This window comes from Rhopilema esculentum, chromosome 11, assembly GCF_057945365.1.
Source record: "Rhopilema esculentum isolate cy_ngs chromosome 11, ASM5794536v1, whole genome shotgun sequence".
NCBI classification, from domain to species: domain Eukaryota; kingdom Metazoa; phylum Cnidaria; class Scyphozoa; order Rhizostomeae; family Rhizostomatidae; genus Rhopilema; species Rhopilema esculentum.
Genome location: NC_142825.1, coordinates 7801340 through 7828546, shown reverse-complemented (window position 1 = coordinate 7828546; position 27207 = coordinate 7801340). Strand labels below are relative to the sequence as shown.

At 34.3% G+C, this 27207-nt stretch overlaps 2 protein-coding genes across 4 annotated transcripts in view; one reads left to right on the top strand and one right to left on the bottom strand.

The window, feature by feature from the left end:
- The window catches only part of LOC135693507 (actin-related protein 5), a 39237-nt gene that overhangs the window by 9831 nt on the left and 2199 nt on the right, over nt 1–27207 (top strand). The window contains exons 1-17 of one of the 3 annotated variants that reach the window (XM_065212020.2): nt 4254–4322; nt 5744–5813; nt 9921–10032; nt 12515–12603; nt 13233–13346; nt 15590–15701; nt 16259–16442; nt 17342–17441; nt 18127–18345; nt 20135–20212; nt 20998–21033; nt 21840–21920; nt 22757–22858; nt 24226–24343; nt 24956–25026; nt 25485–25579; nt 26829–26906. In XM_065212020.2, coding sequence (XP_065068092.2) covers nt 9933–10032; nt 12515–12603; nt 13233–13346; nt 15590–15701; nt 16259–16442; nt 17342–17441; nt 18127–18345; nt 20135–20212; nt 20998–21033; nt 21840–21920; nt 22757–22858; nt 24226–24343; nt 24956–25026; nt 25485–25579; nt 26829–26906 — 1577 coding nt within the window. In that variant the 5' untranslated portion in view covers nt 4254–4322; nt 5744–5813; nt 9921–9932. Of the gene's footprint in view, nt 1–4228; nt 4323–5743; nt 5814–5857; nt 8645–9920; nt 10033–12514; nt 12604–13232; nt 13347–15589; nt 15702–16258; nt 16443–17341; nt 17442–18126; nt 18346–20134; nt 20213–20997; nt 21034–21839; nt 21921–22756; nt 22859–24225; nt 24344–24955; nt 25027–25484; nt 25580–26828; nt 26907–27207 lie in introns of those variants that run through there. The other 2 variants (XM_065212019.2, XM_065212018.2) reach the window with 2 other exon arrangements.
- On the bottom strand, nt 69–4206 carry LOC135693509 (calcium channel flower). The gene is made up of 5 exons (XM_065212022.2): nt 3737–4206; nt 3309–3381; nt 2544–2672; nt 1972–2079; nt 69–685 (listed from the first exon to the last, which is right to left on the bottom strand). Exons 1-5 carry the CDS (start codon nt 3819–3821, stop codon nt 595–597), a joined length of 486 nt encoding a protein of 161 aa, XP_065068094.1. The 5' UTR covers nt 3822–4206; the 3' UTR covers nt 69–594.

Genomic DNA, 27207 nt, shown 5'->3' with positions numbered 1-27207 from the left:
GCTTTTGAACAGTATGATATCCTTTCAAACAGAGCTCCACAGGATGTGACAAAACAAGAAATCATCAATTAGTACGGACAATAAATAAATATGTCAAATGAGAGAATTCTGCTAATCTATTCCAAAAATACAATGATAATTACTATAATTGACAACAGCATTGATTTTACGGTTACTTTCAACAACACAAACATTATGTTTTGTCAATAATATTTTTTTAAGTTGTAGTTGTATGCTGAGTTTCTACATCCAGCATTTTTACTAAAGCCAAGCCATATTTTGAGAAAATATGTAGTCTCTAGAAGTTGTATAGAGTATCGTAAACATATACCATAGGGCATATCACAACTTTTAGTGCATTGGTAAATTAATGTTTGCACCATGTTTGTGTGAATAGCTATATATTAGAAATTTATAAAGAGCTAACCCCACAGAGCAAGAGTACTGTCAAGTAAACATTTTTGCATTGGCCCTTAAATGCAGTCCCCCAAAAACTGATAGTAGTGTGTAATATTAATCTGGCAATCTCATTCAGAAATAAATCTGCAAAACAACTGCTTTAATAGATTAATTAAACAAATTACTGTTATTCATTCACATGCCGCTTTCTTCATTTGGCTCTCCATTTTTTACCAATTGTGTTCGCATTTCAGTTTCTTCTGGACTTTTAGGTGCCTCAGACCCCCTGCAAAAGATTTTACCTCAGATTTTAATGGAAACACACACAAAATAAAATGATAAAATGCTTGAAAAAACTATGACAACTTTAATGCATGCTTACTTCTTTTTGTCACATAGGAGGAGAAAGTTAGCAAGACTCCACTACAAGAAAGGTGGATAAAGTCCTATCAGCCTATATTTTACACAAAGAGAGTTATAAATAGTGATTCTAAAATCAATTTAATACATAAAGACTCGCCAATGCTATACAAATGAAACAATGATAATGTGGGTTGGCATCTGTCTTTAACAAAGGGTTCTTCTAGTACAATACAAGTACAATGATGAAGTGGCCTATAATTATCATGGACAACTTACTGAAAGGCATCCATTATCATAAATAAAAGGTTATAGTCACAAGGTTTTTTAAAGGAAGAAACAAAGGTAACTAGGGAATGTTATTTGACCAGAGAAAAATTGGTATGACATTTGACAGAACTTGAAGGTGCAGGTTATGGGATTGGCAATCTACAGACTTTAAGGTGAACTGACAGGTTTTTCTTCATAATAAATTCATGTTAGCTTAATTCAATTACTACAAACATTTTATACCCATCAATAGCACTTTCTTCAAAGGTATTCTTTGACATGGCTGAAATATCCTTTGTTCATAGATAAACTTATCAAGCGATTATAATTCTATAGAGCAAGAATTAAAGTAAATGAAATTGGTTTGTGTGACCTGGAGAATGCTGATTTAACTAGATCAATGCTGACACTTAAAGACCAAAGGAAACAACATTACAAATCCAATTATTTGTCTATAGACAATTCTCAATGCAAGAGAGATTGTGACATAGCACCAGAATAGCTGCATCCTTGGATGCTAGGTAGAAACAAATACAGAAGAAAAAAAATTTCATGGGACAATTGATTTAAAAATTTGAAGCAATGAGGGTACTTGAAAAAGCTACTTAAACTTTATATTTTATGACCATATAATCCTATTCTCCAATTTAGGTTATCAAGTTATATATAAACTATTATTTTTTCTCATAGTCATCACAGCCTAGGCATTAAGGCTGTTTAATCACAGAAATATATTGAAAAGAAATATAAGTATCTATTGAATTGCCAAAAAAAACTCAAGAGAATTTTAGACTTCTTTCATTGATGTTGCTATACTCTTATCAAGAAATATTCTATTTCTGAAAGGGTTCACTTATAAACAGACTTGTATTATATGCCGCAGATTTGAAGGAGCATGCCTTTAGAATTTTTTTTGGTGATTTAACATGACAAAGCTCTTACTTTTTTCCAATTGCTAAAACACCATAAAGTGCAGCTGTGACCAATACTGCTGCACCTCCAATGAATGTTGATAATTCTGGACACAAGAAGAAAGGAGGCAGGGCAAATCTAAAAAGTTGATTAAAAATGTTTTGAATCTGTACTGGAAGATACATGTAACAAATTTCTTAAAGAAACTACAGTCAGCTTTTTACAAGAAAATTGTCATTTCTGTTCAGCTTGCATCAAAGATTAACTCTACCATTGCTCCTTTACATTTTTAAATAAAATTACTTGCTTTGAAGACATTTATTGGTAGAGCATTCCAAGAGTCTTTTCTTCAATGGTAACCTTTAACAAATAAGGGACAAGACAAGTTCCTAAAAAGGGGTGCCAACATTATCAAGAAATTATTCCAACAAGAGTATGGATCAATAACTCAATTAAATTGGGATGATAAATTCTAATGAATTCCAATTTAAAAAACAAATTTTTCAGAATTAATACTTTTTGGAAATGGCATGAAAAACAGGAGGCTATTGATCAAATATTGGCAGAAAGGCATCTAGGCAGGACCTGTAACATATACATACATAAGGTATAGAGCCGCTCTCATCCAAAATTTCAAATGATTTTCAAACCAGTCACTTGCAGACACAAGTGTTGGAAAATTGGCACAAAGAATTGGTGCTTCTAATGGTAAGATTATGAGTCCAACAACCCTAGAAAGCAAACATAGTTGTCTACATTCAAGACTACATTTCTCATATCAATGATTACAGACTATCTTCTCCATAATACTATGCCTTTTATCATAACTGCTTTAGGGAAAAAATCCAATTGTTCTACACTTTATAATTCTCAGAAAGGTAAAAGTGTATATGCTATAAGATGGACACTCTCTTCTATAGTTTCTCTGAAGATAATAGTCAATTCATTAATTTTTCAATTTTTTTTCAAAACATTATAATTGTCAAAATGATTTGAGATAAAAGAAATACAGTGCTTGCATCTTTTATCCACATATTCAGGTGTAAAAGCTATCAGTATATTTTATTGCCACTTTTAATGGTCAAAAAATTCAGAGATATTGATAAAATTTAGAGACGTAAGAACTTTGCCCCTTTGGAAATGCCTAAAAATATTGAATAAAATTACAAATTTATGTCAAATATGGAATTAAATTAATGATTAAAAAAGAGCATTTCCTGAGAACTTCTGCTTTGAAACAAATAAAAATATATTTGGTCATGATTCATTCAATACTGATAACTAAACCTAAAAGATTCATGGGAAAATGGGAATTAGAAATGATCACTATGTTGATAAGTTTAAAAATATCTTGTGTAATGAATTACAGTTGCAAAATTCCAGTGACGAGGCAAGTTGCAGACAATGTTATCATAACAAACAACCCAGTGATTCCAATACCTGAAAGATAAATTTAAACAAGTGATGCAGTTTGAACATGATAGAATTGAAAAACATGAACCTTTTTTTTGCCATGTACAAAATTATATAAGAAAAACATACAATTATTGACACAACAGTTTCACTAGCAAATTACAGCTGAAAGCAAGCAACAATAGATGAATCGGAAAAAAATAAATAATTGAACAAGAAGTCATAATATTGGAAATTAACCAGTACTTGTATTATACCTACATGGATAGCAAGTTTAGAAGAAGAGTCAAAACAAACCCAGCTGTTGACATCATTTTGGTTTCATTTTAATGTTTATGCAGATACTACTCATGGAATAGGAAATTACATTAATATCACTCACATAGAGCGGACAATGTCCCCCAGACCCTAATTAATACGCGGATTCCTTTTGGTGCTCGCTCTTTCTTGGGAGAATTATCTGCCATGATCGTTTCAGTCTCCTCAGTTCAGAAAAGACAAGTTCAAAAAGTCTTTCTTTCAAGTTCATAAAATTCAGTTAAATTTTAACTGAGGGCACAGAAATTGCATCACACCACTAAAAAATATATCTCCTGTAGCAGGTTCCTCAGTAGCACATTACCATCCATTGACAGCTCTTGAAATTGTAGAACTACATTCAATATCAAGTGCTAGTTTAAACAGCAGTCTTTGGTTTTCGAAAATTGAAACGTGATCTTTAATTGCTCTTGATGAAATCGTGGCACCGGATGTTCAATTATTCAAAGATGGACATACAACACAATCAACAAAGATATTCGACACCTGCTTCTGTTTTCGTCTTTTGTTGACGTATATACTGTATGTCATTTACAAGTAGCCTCTTTTGTCGCAGATTTTGTTTGCAAAAACTGAAGACGAGATAAAACCAAAATGGCTGTCGTAAGAAGCTCCTGGAAAAGTTGTTGATTTGCAGCACTGTGCAACAGGTTTGATTTTTTAATGGTTTCTTATTATCTTATTTTCGCGAAACACTACAGACTGTCTTTAGCTTCATTAAGGCTGAAATACATTATGCATTCAAATTGATTCAATTAAATGGATAGCTGGAGAATGTGTAAGCCGTCGTTTAAGACTGAACACTCGAGGGAAGGAACAGGCTGAACACCCAATGAACACCCCAAGAACACCCTAAGAACAAGCTATTGAGCGGCTGAACACCCTTTAAAACATTTAAAAATCGGTATATCATTCGAAAAATAATTTGGTCAATCAATCAAAATTAATTTTGGGGCGGGAAAGGGCCTGATAAGTCTAAGGCTGTTGATGTTGTTACAACCAACTGTTGTTTCGCGCGCCAAATGTGTGAACAGGGGTTTGTAAATTGTTGTGTGGCTAAAGCCCCTATATCCCGTCCAGGGGCGGATACAGAATGAAAGTTGACGGTCGCACATTAACACTGCCCAGCAGGCGGTCTAGGGGGGCCTCCCTCATGGTCAAGGGCGGAGCCATGATGGGGGTCCAGCCCCAGCCCCAGCCCCCCCAGAACCAGAGCAATTAGGACTGGGGGCCCTGAAACGTTCAAATTGTTCAGTCAAACATTTTTCCCTTTAAAAGGTTTTTAAAATGCAGTTTAAACAAAATATATTGTACAACCTCATCCACCTTTTTCCCTTGCCAGCAGTTGTGCGGCACAGTAATCTAACATAGTGTTTACAGACTTTTCGTGCCACACAAATATGTGAAAACTTGAGTTTTTGATTGGTGAGATTTGGTAAAATATTTGCATAACAAAGAGCCCTGCATATTTGTGCGGCACAGGTGACATGCTTAAAAATCATACTGTTTACGGTCTAAAGTGGTCTTGGAATCCTTTCTATATTGAATTAAATCGTAGCATTGTGTGTGAGATCGACCAAGTTCGGTCCTGTGTTTATTGTGTAAAGAGAGCAAATTGTATTATCTGTAAGGAGGAAAATAAAAGGTTGTGGTAAACATGATTGCCATATTTCAATGACTGAAGACTAAAACCAAATTCTGAAAATCTGACGGTCTTCCGTGCGACCTGTGCCCGCCCCTGATCCCGTCTGCTACCGTCTGCTACCATGGTTCTTGGCAACAAAAATTCAAATTCCAATTCATTTTTAATTAAAAAATTTAGTTAAAAATTTATAACAATAAGATTGTGCTTTAACCGAAAACTTTGGGCTCCCCCCAAAACCCATGCAGTTTCTGCCACATATATAATTCAAGTAAGATTATATGGTCCCATTCGAGCATGGGCCCCAAAATTTGCCCCTCCTACTCTTTTAAGTCTCATGCTGTGGCCCTGCCGCTACCCTCTAGCACGTCCTACACTGTGCATTTTCTGTTTCATTTGTCAAAAATTCCTTTTAAAAATCCTATCCAGGAATTGGGCCTGCGAGTGCACCAGCTGGAGACGTCACTGCCTGGAGAATAACAATACAACAAGAGAGGAGGTGTGTGTCTCGTTCTGCTTGCACTAGTAAACTAGCTAGCGTGCACTAGCATACCATGCCCACATGATAGTTAATTTCTATTCTATGCTGTGACTATTTGGGCAAATTTGCGGATTAGAAGAACAATTGTTTGGAGGAAAATAGGTAGTCAAGTATTTTTACATTGTCACTGGATGTGAAAGATTTGAAAACAATGGGAAATTGTTTGAATGCACAAAGGGAGTCAAACTCTAATTTGCTCTGCGTGTATAAACCCCCATTCACACTTTTGGAGCTCAAAACATCAGTTGGTTGTAACAGCACCAACAGCATTAGACTTATCAGGCCCTTTCCTGCCCCAAAATTAATTGTGATTGATTTACCAAATTATTTTTTGAATGATATGCCGATTTTTATATGTTTTAAAGGGTGTTCAGCTGCTTAATAGCTTGTTCTTAGGGTGTTCTTGGGGTGTTCTTGGAGGGTGTTCAGCCTGTTCTTAGAGTGTTCAGTCTTTTAGAATCGCTGCAGTGTAAGCGCAAAATTGGATGTCAAAATAGCTGTTTTGCCAAAGTGAAACTTCCTTTTAAAAAGTTGGATGAATTCAACTTTTGTCCAACTTTTTCCTCTTGTATTCTTTAATCCCCCTTCGAACCCATTGTCTTTAATGACATGCACTGCACTTCAGGGACTTCACTCTACCAGCCAGGTTATTTTTCTGACAGCTAAGGATATAAGCATTTGTCTCCTGAATGGGAGAAATTCCAGTAGCAGCACCACGGGGGACTGGGGGGACATGTCCCCCCCAGTTCTCAGCAGGGTCAATTTTGTATTTCGTCTAAATCTGATTAGAAAATGTTGGGGGAGGGGTAATATTTTGGCAACATACTTTTTGTAGTGTAATCCTATGATTTCAAACTGCCTTTACATAGCCAAAAGTTAGTCATGGGCATTCCCTTCAGGTATAATTGGCTTTCCTCTTTAGTAAAAGGCCGTTTTCTGGTGCTAAAAAGGTGTGGCCTAAATCTTTTTTGTCCCCCCAGAGCATAGTGGCTGGCGCTGTCATGGATAATTCTCCTGTTTGGAAGAATCTTTGGCATCTTAAATCTTTTCTTTAAACTCTCCAGATCGGGAGAATGTTTCCTTTAAATGACTATTTTATGATCAAAAAGACTTTTTTGTTTTTTTCTGACCACATGTTTGAATTCTGCATGTCAAAAACGGTAGTTTATCAAAAAAATATGTTGGGAATTGTGAGTAATTGGAGAGTTTAATTTTTGATGACGTCATTCGTCAGATGTAGTTATTGTCCCTCTCTTTGGTGGCAGTACCACTACATAAGAGAAAACTATTAATTTTACTATGTATATAATGCAATAGGTTTATTTGTATATGTGTGCATGTAGAATATACTTGAATGTGAATTACAAAGTTATTAAAACTCGCTTTCAGTTTTGTTCACAAAATCAAGGTCATGATACTAACTGAAAAAAATGAACAATTGAGAAAGCTCTAGCAAAAATAGGTAATAAAACAGAAAAGTTTTAATATTAACTATCTTTCACCTTGCTTTTGTTGAGGGGCAATTAATTCTTGAAGAAATCTTTAGAATAAACATACATAGAATAAAACTGAATAACAATAAGTCAGAATTTATATACAATGTATTTACAATAGCTATAAATATATGGTGAATATAAAGTTTATGATGAAATTATGCTAGAAAATAAGTTATATGAAATAAGCTTTTATTATATAATATACAATGTAGCTGCTTGTAAAATGAAAGTTGTTTTGCTGAGGGTCTGCCTTTATAGTCAACCTAATCCTAGAGTCCAAAACGGATCGAAAAGATGGTGACACTGTGATGGTTTAGGGAGGGGGTGTCGAAAATTCATATATTTTAGGTGCTGTCATTTTTTAGGGAGACTCCTGAAAAGATCTCTAAAGTAAAGTAAAACATTAGATTTCCAAAATATAGACTTTACCTGAACCTTTTCTTTCCTAGAACAATACCTATAACAATAGAGTATGACATCATGAAAACTTCAATTGCAAATTCTGATCGATTTTCAACTGTAACCTACCATTTTTTCATGGAAATATATGTATTTGACAGTATAGATTTAAAAAATGTTGTTTAAAAATTCTGCCAGAAAATCCTTCATGCATTTTTGTGCAAAAAGTTATACTTTCTCCCAATCGGGAAAGTAGGTATGATTTCTTCTCCCAATCAGGAGACATTTTATTGAAACTTCTTCCAAACTCCCAATCCGGAGAAACATTGTTTATTTCTCTTGATCAGGGGATAAATGCTTATATCCTTAGTAGCTGTCTGATCACGCTGCTTTTTGAAATTTTATAAAGGGCTACAAAGAGTCAAAGAATTAAAAAAGACAAAGAGTTTATAAGTTTATGGAGAAAGGAAAGCTGTTTTTGGGACACAAGGTCGCCTCTGTATCGCAATATCGGTGCAAAATTAGTGAGCCTTGCTGATCATTTGATAATTGCTGGTATTGCCTCTGGCAGCCTTGTGTTGATTTTTTAGTATCAAATTCAACAAGTTGCAAAAGCTCATCAATATTTTTGCAAAAACTTTTCAAGAACCTTTGGTATTCACCACCTTCTTCCAGGAGAAATTCTTGCGTGTTATCAACTCCTAGCCCATTTCTTTGGGCTTAACCCAGACGGATCTTTGTTGCCTATTTAATTTTTTGCACATACGTTTTTTATTTTTATAAACAATTTCAATAACAGCGTTGGTGGGTGTTCAAAAATATGGAATGCATTGTTGGTGGGTGTTAAACTCAAACTCATAATCTTTTTCAGCAAGCAAACAGAGTAATTACAATGTATGTTGATTTAAAATACAATTTCTAGAAATTTTAAAATTTGAAAAATAAGTAAGATCAGAAAATCAATTGGCTTTTTATTATGCTGAAGGGCACATAAAAAAACTGGCAATTGGATATCAAGTCATGTGCCCTGTTTGATGTACTCAGTAACATCATGTATAGATTTAAGTTTGAATTGAACATAAAAGAACAGTAGATATAATTGATAAGAAAAGAATAGATATAAAAGTCATGAGAAACCAGTAAAGGGGTAGGGAGGGTTTAGAAGTATATATAAGATTTTAGGTGGTTAAAAGCTTTGTATCAGGTGAATTTTGTATCATCGTCCTTTTGAAGGCATTCTTGTTGCAAGTAATTTTAAGTTTGCCTTGTAAGGAATTCCAGAGCTTAACTCCATCAAATGTTAAGAAATATTTTGCGAAGTTTGTAGAAACTTGAAGATGAGAAAAACCAACATTGGACTGCCTTGTATTATACAGATGTAATTTGGAGATAAATTCATTTTGATGAAAAGTACTATAATTATTTTGGTTAATTTTAAACATGAATTTTTCAGTTTCGAGCTTGTAGAGATTATTCAAGTTCAAAATCTTGAAGCATTTGAAAATTGGTTCTGAGTGTGCTGTATAGCAAGCAAAGTCTATTACTCTGACAGCTTTTTGTAAGCTTATTTTCAGTGGCTCTAGAGTAGTTTTATTGGCACAGTTGAGAAGACCATAGAGAACATGGGATTGAATATATGTATTGTTAGGTGTTAATTATAATAGTGTGGTTTTTATGCAAAACGTCTTATAAAGTGTACCAATACTTTTAGATAACTTTATTTTAGTATTTAACTGATTTATGTGTTGATTCCAGTTACGTTTCTCATCAATCAGTACACCAAAGGTATTTAGAGTAGGCTTCTTGTTTTAAGTTTTAAGTTTAAGAGTACCTTCTAGAGTAGGATGTGGGCAATATATTGTAAGCCTGCAACAAAGTTTCCAATGTAAAAAGTACAGGCTAGCAAAAAACCAAACATTGAGAAGAGAGGAAAATTCAAGAACAATTACAGGAATAGATAGCTTATTAGGTACAGCAATCAATTTCAGTAAGTTTATTAAGAAATTGCAAAAATCTTGAGAATATTTCTTTTCAGCCTAGGACTTACTTTCAGAAGTATTTTAGAAATCATTTTAAAGTACTTGTTATCTGTTTCTTCAAAATTTGTCCATCCTCTTTTTGTGCCAATTTTCTATTACTATATTGACTGTTTCTTTTGATTTTTGCGCAGAATAATCCAAGAATGCTACATACATTTGAAGACAAAGAACCATGTCCAGATTCATTTTTCGAATACAAAAGTGACATCGCCGGCAACCATGTTCCACTAATTATTGACAATGGTAAGAGGCTTTATATGAATTGAGTTATAAACTTTTGCTTTTTCTCATAGTCATCACAGCCTAGGCATTAAGGCTGTTTTATCACAAAAGTATATTGATAGAGTATCCAGGAAAAGTTAAAGAATCTAAAGCATTAATATTGAATTGCCAAGAAAAGCTAGAGAATTTTAGGCTTTTTTCATTGATGTTACCATAAACTTGAGTTTCAACAGGTCTTGGGGCCTGTTTAAATGAGCCAAGCTATCCCACTATCCTGTCTTCCAGCCTTTGGGCTGAGAGGTGAGATCCAGCCTTCCTATACAATGCTTTGTAATTTCCATCTTATTTTTTTTATGAGAAATGCTATTTCTGGGGCTTGCCAGATCTCACCTCTTGGGGTAATATTCTCTCATATAAACACAAAACTGGCTAGAAGGTAGGATAATTATTTCACCTTTTTAGTTTTAGATGGGGGGGGGCCTTCTCTCGATTAGTTCATCTACTAGAGAGCTCCTCCTTAGACAAATATATTTAAATACATAATGTCTTGTAATGTTCTATGTTTAAGTTCTATGTTGTAATGTTATGTTAATTATTTTTATTCTGTATTCTAATGTATTTAGGTATACTTGTCAATGAAATTGAATTGAATATAGTTGTAACCTATGAGCATGCATTAGCATTCCAAAACAAAGATATGACTTATTGCGTTTAAAAGGACAGTTGAGAGGTGGGATAACAAAGAAGCCATCAGCTGGCAGGTGGGGTAGATTTAACATAATAATATGCGATGATTTCATCTTATCTGCCAGCATATTGGCTGAAGGTTAATATAAATTTGCTCATATAAACAGGCCCTTGGCAAGTTGAATACTAGCTACCCTTGGTACCAAAGGCATATAAATTTGAGCGCAGAAGAGGAAGATAGGACAGTAGAAGTGGAGGAGCTTTTTTTAAGAAGTATCCTTTGCTTCTCCACTTGGTTTTCCATTTCTGCACTTGAAATTTTGTGGCTCTGGTAACCAGGGTAAGTACAAGCATTTTTCAAGAAACCATCTGAATCAATCTGAATCAATAGGTTGACTATGAAATTAAGAAACCATAGTGATGATCACCCTAAACCCCAAGAAACTGTTTGAATATCCCTCTTTTAAGGATGGGTTGATTTGGCTACTACTATTTCTTGTTAAATCGGCATGGATAATAGAAAGAGGAACTTTTATGACTGAGCATGTGTTCTATTTCATTTTTTTCTGTTATGGTTGTGTGAATCTAAAAAGTAGATCTTTAGCAACTTTTGGTAAACAAAAAACAAAAAGAAGCATGAAGTTTCAAAATCAAGAACAATTACAAGAAACAGTATACTAGACCTTAGCTTGTTTTGTTTAAAAATATGTTTAGTGTGAATGTTTGCAGAGTAGAAATTATAAATGACCATTATTGTTATGTTGATGATGGCTCTTCAATTCCATTTAGCTCTTCTACTCTAAAATTATTACCTTAATTATCAGTTAATAATACCTAAAGGTATTTTAAAGTGCAATTTCAAGCTTTCATTTTATTCTAAAATATTAAATGATAATACAACTCTGACTTGGAAAAATATGTGTATTAGAATGGTCTCAGTTTTAGTCATTACCACATGCAGATACCAATCTAGCATTTCTCACAAGTATTCCTTTTCCTATACTGATGGCAAATGGAGTGTTCTAGCAGTGACAGTTACGATGGATTATTAACTCGGTCCATTCTTTCGCATTGTCATGTGAAGCGGCTGTGCAAATTGAAGCCAACGAAAAGTACAAATGGAAATGGAAACCAACGCCTTATAAGCAGAAAATAACCCTCAATGTATCTCATTTTGTTGTAAACACTGTCCTATCTGTAATGCGTACCACGTAGACATTCTGACATCTCGTAGAATCCTTGGTTCGATGTCCACCTTTCATCAATGGATATCATTGGTCCATTTCAAGGTTTTTTTAATCAATGCTGTTGGACACCTTTTCTGTGGTTGCCGGATATTTTTTATAGTTGCAATGTCTAAAGAGACGCTAACGTTAATGAAATAGAATATCAGCGTATGTACTGACCGGTAAAAGTAGGCTTGCGATATACACTGGTAAGAAATCCAGTGTTAGACTTTTCGACCAAAACATCTAAAAATGGCAAGGAATCGTTTTCTTCGCCTACTTTTACCGGTCAGTACATACGCTGGAATTCATTTTGCCCAAAGCAACGAAATAGAATATAGTTTTTAAATCTCACGGCGAAAACATTACCATTTCACAGTAACAACATCACGGAAATCAATTCAAGATCGCCTCTCTCCTTGTTTCCAGTCTACAAATGCTGTACAGTTAAGCTCTAAACATCTGCTGAACCTATTCAATATTCTTATTATGGATGTTAAGTTTTGCATTTTAAGATTGACGAAATTGCTCAAACCATCCTTTGGTTTAACGTGAACAATCGTTGAGTTTCATTTTCAATTTATTTGCAGGTAGCTACACCTGTAAAGTTGGGTGGGCTTGTAACAAAAGGCCAAAACTAATTTTCCGAAATCTAATAGCAAAGGCAAGAGTTAAGAAGGTAGGTAGAAATTTTCATTCATATTTCAGTTTCTACCATAAACACTATTCAATAAATCTTTTTTAGAAATATCGGTTATTTCAGAAGCTAGAGTTGTGGTTATTGTTAGAATGTACAAAATTGTTTCTGTTTGAAACAGATCTTAACCTTAAAGTACTGAAATCGTTAGAAAGCGTCAACAACAATGAGGCCTCGAAGGATTTGGTTGTAGAATTGTTTCCTTAGTTTCAGATGTTTCCAGTCGAAAACATACTAGATAAGCGATTTGATCACTGTTTCCCGACTTTTGTTCTGTTGTTCAACTTTTGCTACCACGTGCCATTAAAATGCTACAATCCCAATGCTTACTCCCTCCGTCCAAAGCTATTAAAATGTATGTCTCTAAATTTGAATAGGGGTAGGAGTAACACTTTTTATTTTGTATTGTTGTTACCTGGCATGTTTCTAGGCAACTGTAATAACACCTGTGTAAGATGTCTTTAGTAAAAAAGGGGATCACTGCCCAATCTTTTTTGCAAGCTAGCATTCATGTCCCTGGTCCCAGCTTTCAGTAAAACCCTACATTTTGCATGTCTGCATTCGTTAATCTCTCCTTCTTTCAAATCCATTGTTTGGATGATTTTTTGCAGGAAGGTGATTTTAATGGTTCGCTTATTGGCAACGATATAAGAAATTTAGAGTCTATGAAATGGAATCTCAGAACCCAGTTTGACAGAGATGTTGTAACACATTTCGAGGCCCAGGTAAATTCTTCCATCAAATCTTTGACGATAAATTTGTATGAGGCCCTATAACTGGTATTCGAAATAAGAAATAATTGAGATTTTTGGAATGAAAATATGAAATATGAAATAACTTTGGTTCCCAGTATGAAATAACAAAATAACTGAATACCTTTTTAAATGTTGTGTGAGAATTATCTCTTTGATAACAGCATTGACTCAAGTGACTTTTGATCTGTAGAGCTGTGAAGATACCATATACGCTTGGGTTTTTCTTTGAAATATTTCAACCTTTTTAAGGGTTTAAAACGCTTTTCATACTTCACGTTTAGGAAAAATACCAACATCAAATAACGTCATAAAATTTTTTCATCTCCATTGATTGTTCCACATATGCATGCTATGAATTCTTTCTAAGACCACTAAACCATAGTTTTGTGAAACGCAATATTGATTTGCTGATAGTAATATTAAAAAGGATATAGTTCATTCTTCAATTTTTTTACCTGGGGCTAACATGTTTTCCGCAAAGTTATTTTTATCTGGAAAATGTTGTTTCTGGCCATATCTTCGAATTCAGTATGGTGCCAATAAACAATGCTAAAAGTGATTAAAAGTTACGTTTTTTGACACAAAACGAAATAACTATATTAGAGCAAACTATAAGGAATTATTATCAAAAGCCACGAACACGCAACCGTAAAGAGAATTTGGCCCACTCCAACTGTTTTTTCAAACTCGGTGAAAGTTTAAATCATAAAATTAAAGGCCGCTGATCATTTTAAGCCTTGGAAACATTCTGGTAATTGACTGGAAGTCGCGTTTCTGGAAGCATGAAAAATGCACGGTCAGAAAAATTTCGACTTTCGAATTTTTCAAATCTAATTATACCATCATAAAGAGCTTGTAACGTGAACGTGACTTCCCGTTATCTGCCAGAATATTCCTAAGGCTTATTATGATCAGTGGCCTTTACTCTTCTGATTTAAACCTTCAAAATTTCGGTTAGGCTGGTTGCTAGTAGTTATGCAAAATTCCCAGTCAATCTGTAGTATTCATTTTGATTTCTTCTTGAGAACATCGTAAGAGTTGATTTCACTTAGTTTTAGCTTCGCATTAACTTTATTTTAGCATTATTTCTTGCTATTTAACGCACCTAAGACTGCAAGTGACTGGAAGTAACAGTATGACTATAGTATGAAGAATCGATTAAACAAATGAGTTTTCTGGTCATTAGGGCTCTAGGCGGTCAGCAGAGCCAAAGAAGATGTCCCGAAATTCAAAATTCACAAGTTCTTCTAGCAAAGTGTGTCTCCAGGGCATGTCTGTGGGCCCCTTCTGGTTGTACCCTCCGAGACTTGGAATATTAGTTTTGGTACATATATGTTTCGAAAGAATAGGTTGAACAAAACAAAGATAAATATTTCATCCGGTGTCCTTAGATTCCGCACAAAAGTACCATGTGATCACCAAAGAGAATGAATTCCCTATTTTTATCAAAGTACGGGGCCCTTTTGCTTTTTCCGAACAAATTCTTTATGCATTTTCAATATTTTTACCTGCAAAGATTGGTTTTGAAGACATGGTCCATTTTGTATGTGAGTCGGTCCAACTTTCCGTGACACCTGAAAGCAGAATAGAACATTCGACAATTTCGAAATAATTTGCTTTGTAATTTTGAAATATGAAATAATTGTAAGGTATCATCATGAAATATGAAATATTGTCATGTATAGGGCCTCTTGTATAAGGCTAGATGAATTGATACTAGAATTTGAGAGCTAGGAGGATTTTTAAAATCATTGGCTAAGCAAGGTTGTTGTTTGGTTAAGTGGTTTGGAATCTATGTACCTTGAAAAAAGAATCTGACTTGTATAGACAGAAAGAGTTCGTTTTCTCTCTTGGGCACTTTAACTAGGTGAGCGGTTAGCGGCCGCTGATTTAAAAAAAATAAGGAACCAATCAAACAGGTCTGTCTTCCTCTCGCGTTCCATTTTATCCTCAGCTTGATTGAAATTTCTGCTTATCGTTTGGTCACTATCCGACGTTTAAAGTCTGCGGAGTGTTGGACGATAGTATGTTATGTGTCCCCTTATGCCATTTTTAGGTATTTAAGCTTCAAGAAAGATTTAGTCGTATCTCCTAATTGCAGTACAGTGGATAGAAGTGGCAATGGGTTGCTGTAGGTATTTACTTTAAGTAAAGCTCCAATGAATTTAAGAATGAACTTTCAACCTAATTAAAATTTATAATCTTATTTTTAGGAGCAAATACTTGATTACACATTTTCCCATCTTGGGATAGATACAGAGGGCTATGTAGATCACCCTGTTGTGATGATGGAGGCATTATGCATTCCTAACTCTTTCCGGCAAGGTAACGTTTTTTAAACGAGTCATTATAACTACTGTCAAGCACCATTTCAGTCATTCTTTTAAAATGTTTAAGGTTTGTAATGGGTATCTTTAGAACCTTGAATTAAGAATCAATTCCTGCTTTGGATTTTAAACATTATTACCACTGCTACGAATTATCATAAAACCAAATCAACACATTATCATTTTCAAGTTTGTTATAGAAATAAGTTTATTTGTGTCAATATATCTTTAATAGACTTATACTTTAGGAGGGTTGAATTTTAATGGGTGTAGTCTTCGACAAATATTTTAGGTAGGATAATGCCCGTTTGATATTGCAGAAATATCCGCCTTTATCATGTTTTTTGTGCCACGCTCATCTTATATTCGTATTCTCAAAAACTATGGCCTACCTCTACCTGTTTCAATTTTATCAATTCAGTAAAAATTGGACTGAGCACTTTTTATAGTATTGACAGGGTAATCACAACCCCCAAGTCCCCACCTTGATGCTGCTACGGATATGCTTGTGAAATTTCCAAATTTTTTTGAAATTTTCTACCTTTGAATGTTTAGGAATGTCGGAACTCCTCTTCGAGTGCTACGGAATTCCTCAAGTTGTTTATGGAGTGGACAGTTTATTCAGCTTCAATTATAACATGAAAGATACTGATACCGCATTGGTGATATCGTCGGGATTTTCCGCTTCTCATGTTATTCCGATCTTCAATGGGCGTGCCAGTATACAAAACTGTAGAAGGTATATCTCTATCATTTTTGCATCTGATTTCTATGTAGCGTTCAATTAAAATGGTTATTAAAGCTTACATACCCTAGAAAAGTAAGCGTAGTGCAACTGTCTTATTTGTCGTGTTGTCTAAAGACACGCGGGATAGGCCTTTGCATCAGTTTCATCATTTCCAAGATGGAAGTCAGCTTTCTTAAACAACTCAACCACATATAGTACGCTAACTTTATGATTATAGAGTAATGGCCGGGTTCTTTGAATGTTATCAACTATTTCTATAAATGCAAGCAAAACAGGCTGAACTCAAACATTTGGATAAAGCAACGTAATCCCAGCCCAACGTGGTCCCAGCCTTAACAGTAGGGACTAAAATCAACACTGTGACAGTAGAAGCTCTATCCGTTCTTCTTTTGAGTTCAATGGCTTCTACTCCTTTACTCAATTCATTAATTTGTTTTCTATTCAATTTAATCTATTTTAACATTTAATACTTGCTATAGCTTAAGAACTTGTTTGGAATGATAAAGAATCAGATTTTTATATTTAGCTTAAAGTTGTCTTTCAAATTTAATGTTATCTATGTCAAAAACAAAAGAGGATTTTTAAGAAGTAACACAGGATGGACATATGTAATGCCAGCCAGTTAAAACTGCTTCACAAATTTGCAGCCAGTTTTATTGCTTTTGGCAACGACCCACCCCCTCCACCAGAAAGCAACTTTCTAATTTTGATTTAGTTTTATTCTATTTGATCGAATATCTAACTAATTTATAAGGTATTTAAGATACATGGATCAGCTGCTAACTACAATTATCCCGGCTTTAAGTAGGTCCGTCATATTGCTACCAAGGTTCTTAAACTTTCGTTTTTGTATTGTATGTTTAGATGACCAAATTCTTCTTTTTAATTAGAATTAATGTTGGAGGTATGAACGGAAATATTTTCATGCAAAGATTAATGCAACTGAAACATCCAGGGCTGTCTGCAGCTGTCAGCATTTCCAGGGCTCAGGTAATCTCTTTGATTGTCTTCTTATTTTGTGCAAGAGCTACCCTTCGTGGGAACGCTTTTCAGTACACTAATATTCGGACAAAGCAGAACGATATATCAAGAAAAAATATCGCGCTTTTCCAACAGTTCTTTCCCCGGCTAATTCTCTCGAGCAACGTTGCATGGAAAATCCGGTCGTGAATCGAGCAGTTGGGTTATTACAATTTGCAGTTTAGAAATTTGTGCAAACATTGTATTTGTTATGTTTTCGCACAAAAAACATTTTATTGAAAACTGCCATTAATATTGATGATGTCTTATAACTGTGCCTCATGTGAAAATTACACGTGTTTTTCTTGCCGCTGTTAATTAAAACCCAAACTTCTTCTTATCATTACGCCTGTTTTGAAAGAGGGAATTAACGGACAAGATTGTGAGAATCAAGGTCATATCCTTCCACCATCTCTGCGAAATATTTTCTCTCTTGGTCCCTTATTCAAACACTCCTTTCTATCTCAAGTAAACCAAAATACTTATTCTCGTTATTTTTTCGCTCTTTTGGCAATTTTAATAACAAACATTTCATTTTTGAATACTGAAGACGATATTTTGTTTAAATATTGTTCAGCAGAAAAGAATTTGGAAATTCTTTTGTGAAAACTATGTTATTTTGCCATCATTATATATTTTATATCCTCATGTCCAGGAGCTTATAAAGAAGTACACTTATGTAGCTCCTCATTATGATGAAGAGTTAACAAAATGGAAAGATGAAGATTTTGCAAAAGATAATAGAAGGACTATACAATTACCCTACGCGAAGCCAGAACCTATTGTTCCGAAGGACCCTGAAAAGGAAAGGGAAAAGCGAATAAAGCAAGGTCGGCGTTTGCAGGAGCTGAATGCAAGAAAACGCGAGGAAAAGGTATTTTTTAACTATTTGTACAGTATCTTACTACGAGCCGGCTTAAGAATGATGCTGAAAGCCAAGGCTACCGGTGTTATAAAGGTCTAAGAACTTGTGGTCTTTCGAGCTGGATACTCCATGTTTCAGCAAGAATCCTATTGTATAACAAAACCCAAGGCTCCGCCTGGTCATTTTTCCAAGCTTTTTAAATTAGAATTTCGTTATTATATGAAAACGTTAGTATATGAGCATCATGAAATACCTCTAATGTGTTACGAGTTGGCTGAGATATGGCTACATGTGTATTGGTTCTTTGCAAATCAAACCTCTGCCTTTTGGTCTCTGTTCATTACTTTATGAAGAGAGCGAAAGTAACAGAGATTCATTAGCAAACTTCAAATCTTTCATTGGCAATATCTTAACTGATTTTGGACATATTTGACTAATTTCGAATATTTGAAAGTATTTCATGGTGATCTTTTATGTTATGTGGTTAAAATTCAAAATTTTAAAAATAGGTTTTTAGTGACGTCACACTTTAGAACTCTATAAGAACCTCCCGTATTTATCTACATCAGTTTATACTAAATCTTATTCAAATATTTCACAGAACTTTTAAACAGTTATCCGCTCCTGGTAGCCAATGAGCAATTTTATCAAAATAAGCTATTTTTCGAGCTTGAACAAGGCTCTAATCAATTCAATTTCGATACTTGCCCCAATAACATATGCAAACAGACAGCATTGAATTTTGAGGTCCGGATATTCCAAGATTTAGAATTTGTTTTCACTATAGAAACAGCTGTGTTTTTTGTGATCCCATGGTAACAGTTATATGTTCAGCCAGACTGTCTTTCCTCGCAGTGATCTCTAAGTGTATTTTAGGGAGAGCCTGTATTGAAAAATAACACGACAAGGTTGAAATTAAAATTTCTTGCAATGTTTTCCCGAAGACGCGTTAAATATTTTGGTTGAAATAATCCAAATATTAGCTAAAAACGCTGGTAGACCCATTCATTTGCAAATCAAATGCCAGCTTTTGGTTCCAAAAGCAGAATATGATAAATCACGAGTACCTTGTTCTCCATTCTACATCAAGTTTAAAAGAATTATTTCTTAGCTACCACTTTAACCGAGAAGTTTATTTATGATAAAACGTAAATCTAGCAAAGGATAATAATAGTTGTAGCGTGTCTTTTTCTTGGGGAACCTTGATTTAGGCATTATTTAATCTGTGCTGTAATTGCCACTCGTATTCTTTAAACTGTGTTTTAAATAGACGTTCGTATTCCTTTTATTGGTGGTTGATATATTTGTTTTGGTTTATTGTAAATAGTTGGTGTAAATTGGTTTTTTCAAGAACTATGAAATTACCAAAAGAAAATAAATTGATGATGATGATGATGATGATAATGATGATGATGATGATGATGATGATGATGTTGATGATGATGTTGATGATGATGATGATGATGATGTTGATGATAATGATGATGATGATGATGATGATGATGATGATGGTGATGATGATGATGATGATGATGATGATGATGATGATGATGATGATGATGATGATGATGATGATGATGATGATTGATGATTATGATGATGATGATGATGATGGTGATGATGATGATGATGATGATGATGATGATGATGATGATGATGATGATGATGATGATGATGATGATGATGATGATGATGATGATGATGATGATGATGATGATAATGATGATGATGATGATGATGATGATGATGGTGATGGTGATGATTACTAGCGCTGTCATTATTGTATACTTCTTTCCAGCTTGCACAAGACGAAGCGAGGTTCAATGTACTGCGTCAGCTATTACCTCTTCAGAAAATCAACCAAAACCTCTTTGCTGTAAGTTGGCTTCAAAGGCCTTTAGTGGCATTTTCTGCACGGAAGTTATTCTATTCATTTTATTTAATTGTCTGCCCGCTAACCAGCCAATTATGTTAAAGGAAAGGCTGGTTATCAGGCTATTCAATTGTCTGTGCTATTTCTTACGAACAGTTAAAAATCTTTTACTGGACAAGCGAATGAGAATCGCGAATGAATTACGCGAAAGCGAATGAGAATCTGACTGGTAAAGTTTGGTGCACCTAACTAAATTTGATCAGCATGATTGTCAGAGTTCAAAAAAATGGCGGCCATACGCCTGACATACTCGATGAAGGTCAACATGAACAAGGATATATTCATCTGCCTTAAACAGGCTATATCTAGTATGCGGTGCTCATAGAAAGGTTTTGGAAGTGTGATCATTGGCAATAGTGCTTTAAAGCGAAAAAAAACAGATTAATGGTGTATATCTGGCAGCTCAGACTGATTATCGCTCCGGTATGCCAGCTAAGCAAGTTATTTTCATGTCTGAGGTCTCCGTTAATGATGTTATGATATTCTTTGTGCTTTCCATTTTTAGACAGCTAAAACTCCTTTTGGTAGACAGGTATAAAATCCACTTTTTAAAGTTTTGTAAAAGAGAGCAAGGAATCAGCAGAACTTTTTTTCGTTTGTGTCGCTAATACCGCTGATTTCGCCATTGCTTATAGTAAATGTCAAAATCTCTTATTCTATTCTTTTCTATTCTTTATTTCACATCTCGTGTCATTTTATAAGATTCTACCGTTTTGTTTTGTGACTAGGAACGATTAAAAGAAGCAGGGATCGACTCAAATGAGGTATGTTTTATTTTTGAATATGGCAATAATTATTTTTTGTCATTAATTTAACTTGTTTTGATAATTATACGTGCTTATTTATACCTTATGAAGACAAGGCACTCTCGTGACATTGCTTGGGTCAAAAAGTTTCCTCTCGCAAATAGAGGAGATTCTCGGTAAAAAATCTCCTCTTGAAACTAGTAAAGAAGCTTTATTCTTATATCTCATTGTGCAACCCGAACCCGAGTGCAAGCAATAGCACCATGCCTTTCAGTTTCATTGTAAATGACAGTATTAAAGTATAATCTGCAAAAAGTGAAGCTTCAAATTTCCCTTAAATGCACAATACAGTTTAGTTATTTGTAAGCAACTTATTTTTAGTTGCGTTCAATGGCAGGTTTCTTTTTAATAGCATACGGTCAGTCATAATCTGCGTAATGAGTGTGCTTTGTGCTTCAAACCTGCTGATATATCTTGCTTAATGCTCTCTATCACTGAACCAGTCACTGCCTATTACCAGTATGCAGCTGCCTATTGCCAGTATGCAGTTTTATAGTATTTTCCCTAAAAGGTTGCAATGGCATAAAAATCCAAAACCAGCTTTTTTTCTTATGTCCTTTATTAGTCTGTCCTATATATTGTTTAGTCTGTTTACTTCTATCAAGTAAACCTTGTTTGTACTACGATATTCTATTGAATTAAAGAAACTATCATGAAGTACTTTATCTATTACTTGAAAAATATATTACATTCTCCACTGTTATCGGTTTATCTCTACCTGATGGGGTGTTTTATTTTTTTTCTTTGCATTATTGTGTTCTTAGGAGCTTTTTCAAGAGGTTGACGAACTGAGGTCCTCAATTCTCGCCAGAAGACAGAAGATGATGAATCAAGGTTTAGAGGAGGTATAGCTTAATGCTTTTAGATTTTAATAAAGTCTTTTGATATGGGGAAATCAAATTTTGGAAGGGTATAGCTGAAAATTCAAAGTTACAAGTAAATCTTATGATATGACACAAGAAATTCAAAATTTGAAAGGACAAAGCTAGAAGTTTGGGATTTTACAAAAGTATGCCATTTATCATACTAGAGAAACTGAACCAAAATTTGAACATTTCTGTTATTAGAAGAACCGAAGAGGGACACTTAAATTCCAATGTACAATGCTTTTTTGCGCTTCAACTGATCACTAAATAATCTAATCTTGTCTTTAAAACTATTAAACATTTGCAAAATTGCACGAAATAACTGAAACATCGATTTTTATAGTACTCTGTGCTTCTACATTTTCATCTTTTTTGAAAACTTCTCTGCTCAAGAGGCTTACTTGGATCTATTTTTTTATTTCTGAAATGTTTGTCTCATTGTTACATTAGTACTTTATTTTATTTCTGTTACATTAGCACTGTACATAAGGATTGATTCATCCGGTTATATAAGGATCAATTTTTTAAATTTGCAAAACATATAACCAAGGGGAAATTTTGTTTTATATCGCTCATGCTTTTTCTGTATTGTCACTGCACACCTTTACCAGAGATTGTATCTCTACCTATTGACGCCTTTTAGATGTTTTAGAAATCAAAAACACTTAACAGGCTCAGCATTCATGTAACAAAGCAAATTCTATCTAAAATCAGCAGCAGGCATACGCAGTTCGTTATTCAAATGACATTGCTATAAACTACGACGTGCAAGATGTTTGACTTTCTTGTATAATTTTGTTTTCTTTAATAATCAGCCATCGGCAAAGAAGTACAAAGGGGAAGAGAAAAACCCAACGGAAGGTATGACTGAGGAGGAAATTGAAGGACTGGTGGAAGAGCTAAGAAGAGAGCGCATGGCAAGTTACTGTTTTTGAAATGTGTTAAGCTTTTGTTTATTTGATTGTAGTTTTGCGTTGCGGTCATATATTGAAGGATATTTAATCATATATATTCATATTCAAATGTAGTATGGGAACTTGATTCGCAATTTCAGATGCAAAGCTTATTAACAATTGAACCGAACTGATCAGCCTCTCAACAAAGGGTTGCCTTATCTTGTTTCTTACTTTGCTCAGACCAGCTCTCACAGGGACATTGCTTTCAAACGCCAGCCGATAGCGAAAGAAATTCGTTTTGCGTTTGATGTATGCATTCTAAAAGATGCATTTTGATGAAATCTCTAATATTCAGAAGATGCATGTGTTTTCATTATCTCTAGACAAAACAGTCGTGCGATCTGGGAAATTGAAAAGAATAGTTTGTAGAGCATAAAGTAATGTGTAATGTACAAATCATTTTGTGACAGAAGCTCTCAATCTTTTTTTTTTAAGTTGATTCATATATTATTCATAAAGTCCCGCTGTTTTATGGGTTCTAATTATTTTAATTCCCAGAGGATACGTTACTTAAGTTGGTTTATTTTTGTCTATTCATTATTAACTCGTTATTAACTTATTAACTTCCAAATGTCTGTAAAATCCGTACACTTTTTCCATGAAGCTGCTTCTTCAACTTCCTTTGTGAGCAGATTCGTGCGTTTCGTCGCTGTAAAAGCACGATTTTTCATCCTCTTGTGATTTCTATATCCCTAGTGCTCCCTAATTGGGCCTTGATAATATAATTTTGTGCAGAAGTACGAATTTATTCTTGCGAAATGTGTTGTTTATCATAGACCTTTCGCAGTCATTCAAATATTGCATAGATATGGCCAGGGTCATCGTAAAAAGGTAGGAAGTAGGGTGGGGGTGTCACGTGTCCTGAAACAAGAGCTTTGACAAGTCACTGCTGTCTTCGGCAAATCTCCGCTTCACCGGGAACCTTATTCTAAGGCCACCGCTACGTTAACTGGCCACCCCTCTTGTCTGCAAATTTTTCAATCTACATCGATCCCAGGTCCCCCTTTCCCTCGCTCCTAACGAGTTTCGATCAAAATCATCCTTAGTTTGGTATGTCGACAAATTCCTACTTTATATTCAATTTTACGCCAAGAAGCCTACAGGTTATAAATTAGATAATATACTCAATCATCATTATTGTTTATTTTTTACTGAACGTTTAACAGGCAAAGATAGCTCATTTAAAACTATTAAAGACCTACTGACCCCAATTGTGAATTCCTAGATGTGTTTTGTGATTATGCTAGTGTTTGGTGTTGTTTTTGTCCTTTTTTATAGATTGGTTACCGGTGCACTGATGGATTTCTGTTATGCCTTTCTCAATTTAGGAAATATTGGATAAAAGAAAACTCCGAGAACAACGAAAGCAAGAATTGTCAAACAGAAAGAGTCATGCTGCGAAGGAAAGAATGCGGATACTCACGAAATTGGCGGATGCTGGAAAAAGTTAGTTTGTTTTTGTGTTTGGCATCAATACGCACAACATAGGACTTATAGCTCGTCTTGTCCAGTGCAAAGGTTTCGTAATCTGGTATGCTTTTCTGGGCTCTACAGATTATAATAATTCGAAAATTCAAGCTCTTGCTATGTAAAGCAAAACGTTTTGAGATATTGATGAATGCGAAAACCTGATACTGAAGTCATTTACCCGGCCTGAAACAACAGAATCTTTTAAAGAGCCAAATAGTAGACTTTACTTCATAATATCTTACCTGAAAAATGCCTTGTATTAAAAAAATGTAATATTTTTTAAAAGATACATCATAATACCCCGTTATTATCAAAGCCAGAAGATACTGTTTATATAACTCAATGCAGAAGTAGCAGATTTTCTTGATACTCTACAACGCTGTCATTTGTTCTAAAACTTGTTCACAAGGATGCTTTCAAGGAAAGTAAAAGTTGTTTTAGTTGTCAGAATTAAGAGTTTTATTGAATTAATACTATCTTATTCAAAGCATGTATACACCATTCGCTAAATAACCACAGCTGCAAATTGCTGCCTCTGTTTATGTGCAGAATGCTGTCCTGTAGCTTCTATTATCTTTTCATTTATAGCTTCCAAGAAGCAGAAGTCAGAAGATACTTTTGGCATGAATGACGAAGACTGGGAAGTCTATAAATACATTGTAAATACATTTTTCAGCAATCAAAAGCCTTATTTTCTTGCAAAAAGCTAAACAGGCATATGAATAACTGCCACATGTCAGGTTTCTTTTATTTCTCTAACTTCTTCAACATCACTAAAAAGATATCTTTTTAATAAAAATCTCTCGCTTTATCATCATTATAATTATTTGGACTGTCTGATTTTTATTCGAAAAGAATGGCTTTGCTGTGATTGTTAACGGCTGGATATAAGAAAAGCAAGAATTTTGCTTGCTAGAATATCGTGGAATTGTCGTGGCTTATAGTTTCTGTAAATATCTCATATTGTCTGCCATGACTGTTTTAATATTTTATTTCGATAACTTCTTGTGTCAAAGATTTTCATCACTGAAGACATTCAGAGAGTTTCTTTGCTGTAAATTAAATATTTCGTCTCTCTGTTGTGGTCAGTTAGCCATCTTTATCAATCTTGTTTCAGAGCAAAGAAGGAGGTGATACTGATGATGAGCAAGAGCAAGAGAGGCTGGATGAAATCGAGATGTTTCTGTCACAACATGATCTTGAATTCATCAAGTTTGTTATCTTTATTAACCATTTACAGTATTATTAGATATTAATGGTAAAAAGTAAAACTGAAATATTTTCCTTGCATTCTCAGCCGAGGATACCTTTTTTCTATTATTTTGCTCTTATTCAATCGTTTCTTCAATTCGTACAAAACAATTTTCAGTTCTATTCCGTTACCAGGGCATGATAAAAAGTGTTGCCTTCCTACGACCGGACGAGATTCGTTCTTAAATTTCATGCCAGAATGAGAAAATAATACAAGATAGGGTCAGATTCTAAAAACCCGTAATGTATAGTAACTAAAAGTAGAAGATATATTGATAAAGATTTAAGCAATTTTTCTACCACTCAAAATCATTTTCTGTTTTGTTCACCGAAGTATACTCTTTATTCATGAATGCCTTAATTGATCTAAAATAGAAGCCTAATTATAATACTAACCTCCTAACTGGTGAGAATATTCAGCACATAAAATTTTACTAGAACGCAAGTGAAAAATCACAAATGCAGATCAAATTGGGATAGCTGTTTCTTTGGGTGACGGGGGCAAGTATTGAGAAATATAGAACATTAAAAAAAAGAAATTATAAAAAATATTACGTTCTTGTATTCAATGAAGTTTTTAACAAGCTATTTGATGAAGATGTGTATCAGAACCCTGAGAGCAAAAGAGAAAACATATTTTAGTAGAAGTCATAAGTAGAAAAACATATTTCAGATAAATCAGTAGAAGTCAAAGTGATATGCAATATGCAGTATAGGCCTTTGGCGCATTGCAAGAATTTTTAAGAGTTTTCAAAAATTCTGCAGATAATAACAAAGATTATAAAGCAAACAGGAATTTTCGAAATGTTGTCAATGGCTCTTAGTTAGGAAACCCATTTTAACATGTACACGGCATGTACATAAGGTAATTTGCATTTTGTTTTCATGTATTTCCTTTTGATGAACAAAAAAAGAAGAAGGTGCTTCTTGCAAAAGGGTACATGTTATAGATTTCTTGCAGAACTCTGTGCATTAAAGGTTTCGCACGACCTGCAGGTCGCATGGTTGGTTTAGTTTTCATGCCCTGTACGTTACAGTAATCCATGTTCTGTGAATAGATTTATCAGCTTTTTCTTTCATCTAACTTGTGTAATCTACCGAAGCTCAATTCATTTAGTTTTGGTTCTATTAAGACATGTAGTATGTTTCTCTATACTTCATTCATTAACAAACAAACATGGTAGACTATATAATTTTCAACTAACCGTAGATCACGTAAACAGGCCGATGACTCCTCTGTTGATTTGGCAGCCTACTACCAATTACACATGGATGTCGAGCGAATCAGGTAAACTGCCTCTATTTAAAAGTTTTTTCCAGAGACTCAACTTTTTTCCAAGAATTTGACATTGCAAGTTTTGTGTTAAAAACAAAGTCAAAAAATGTGAAACGAAACTTTGTAGTAGCTTTGTATGCCATAGTTATGTTATTATGGCCTAATAGATGATGTTATTATGGCCTAAAATATCATGGGTACTTCGTATTGATAGGTTTAGCAATGATCTCGGTATATTGTGGCTGATATAGCTATTCTCCACAGTCTATCGTCCCATGTTTCTAGTAATGCAACCATATTTTCTACTTTGATA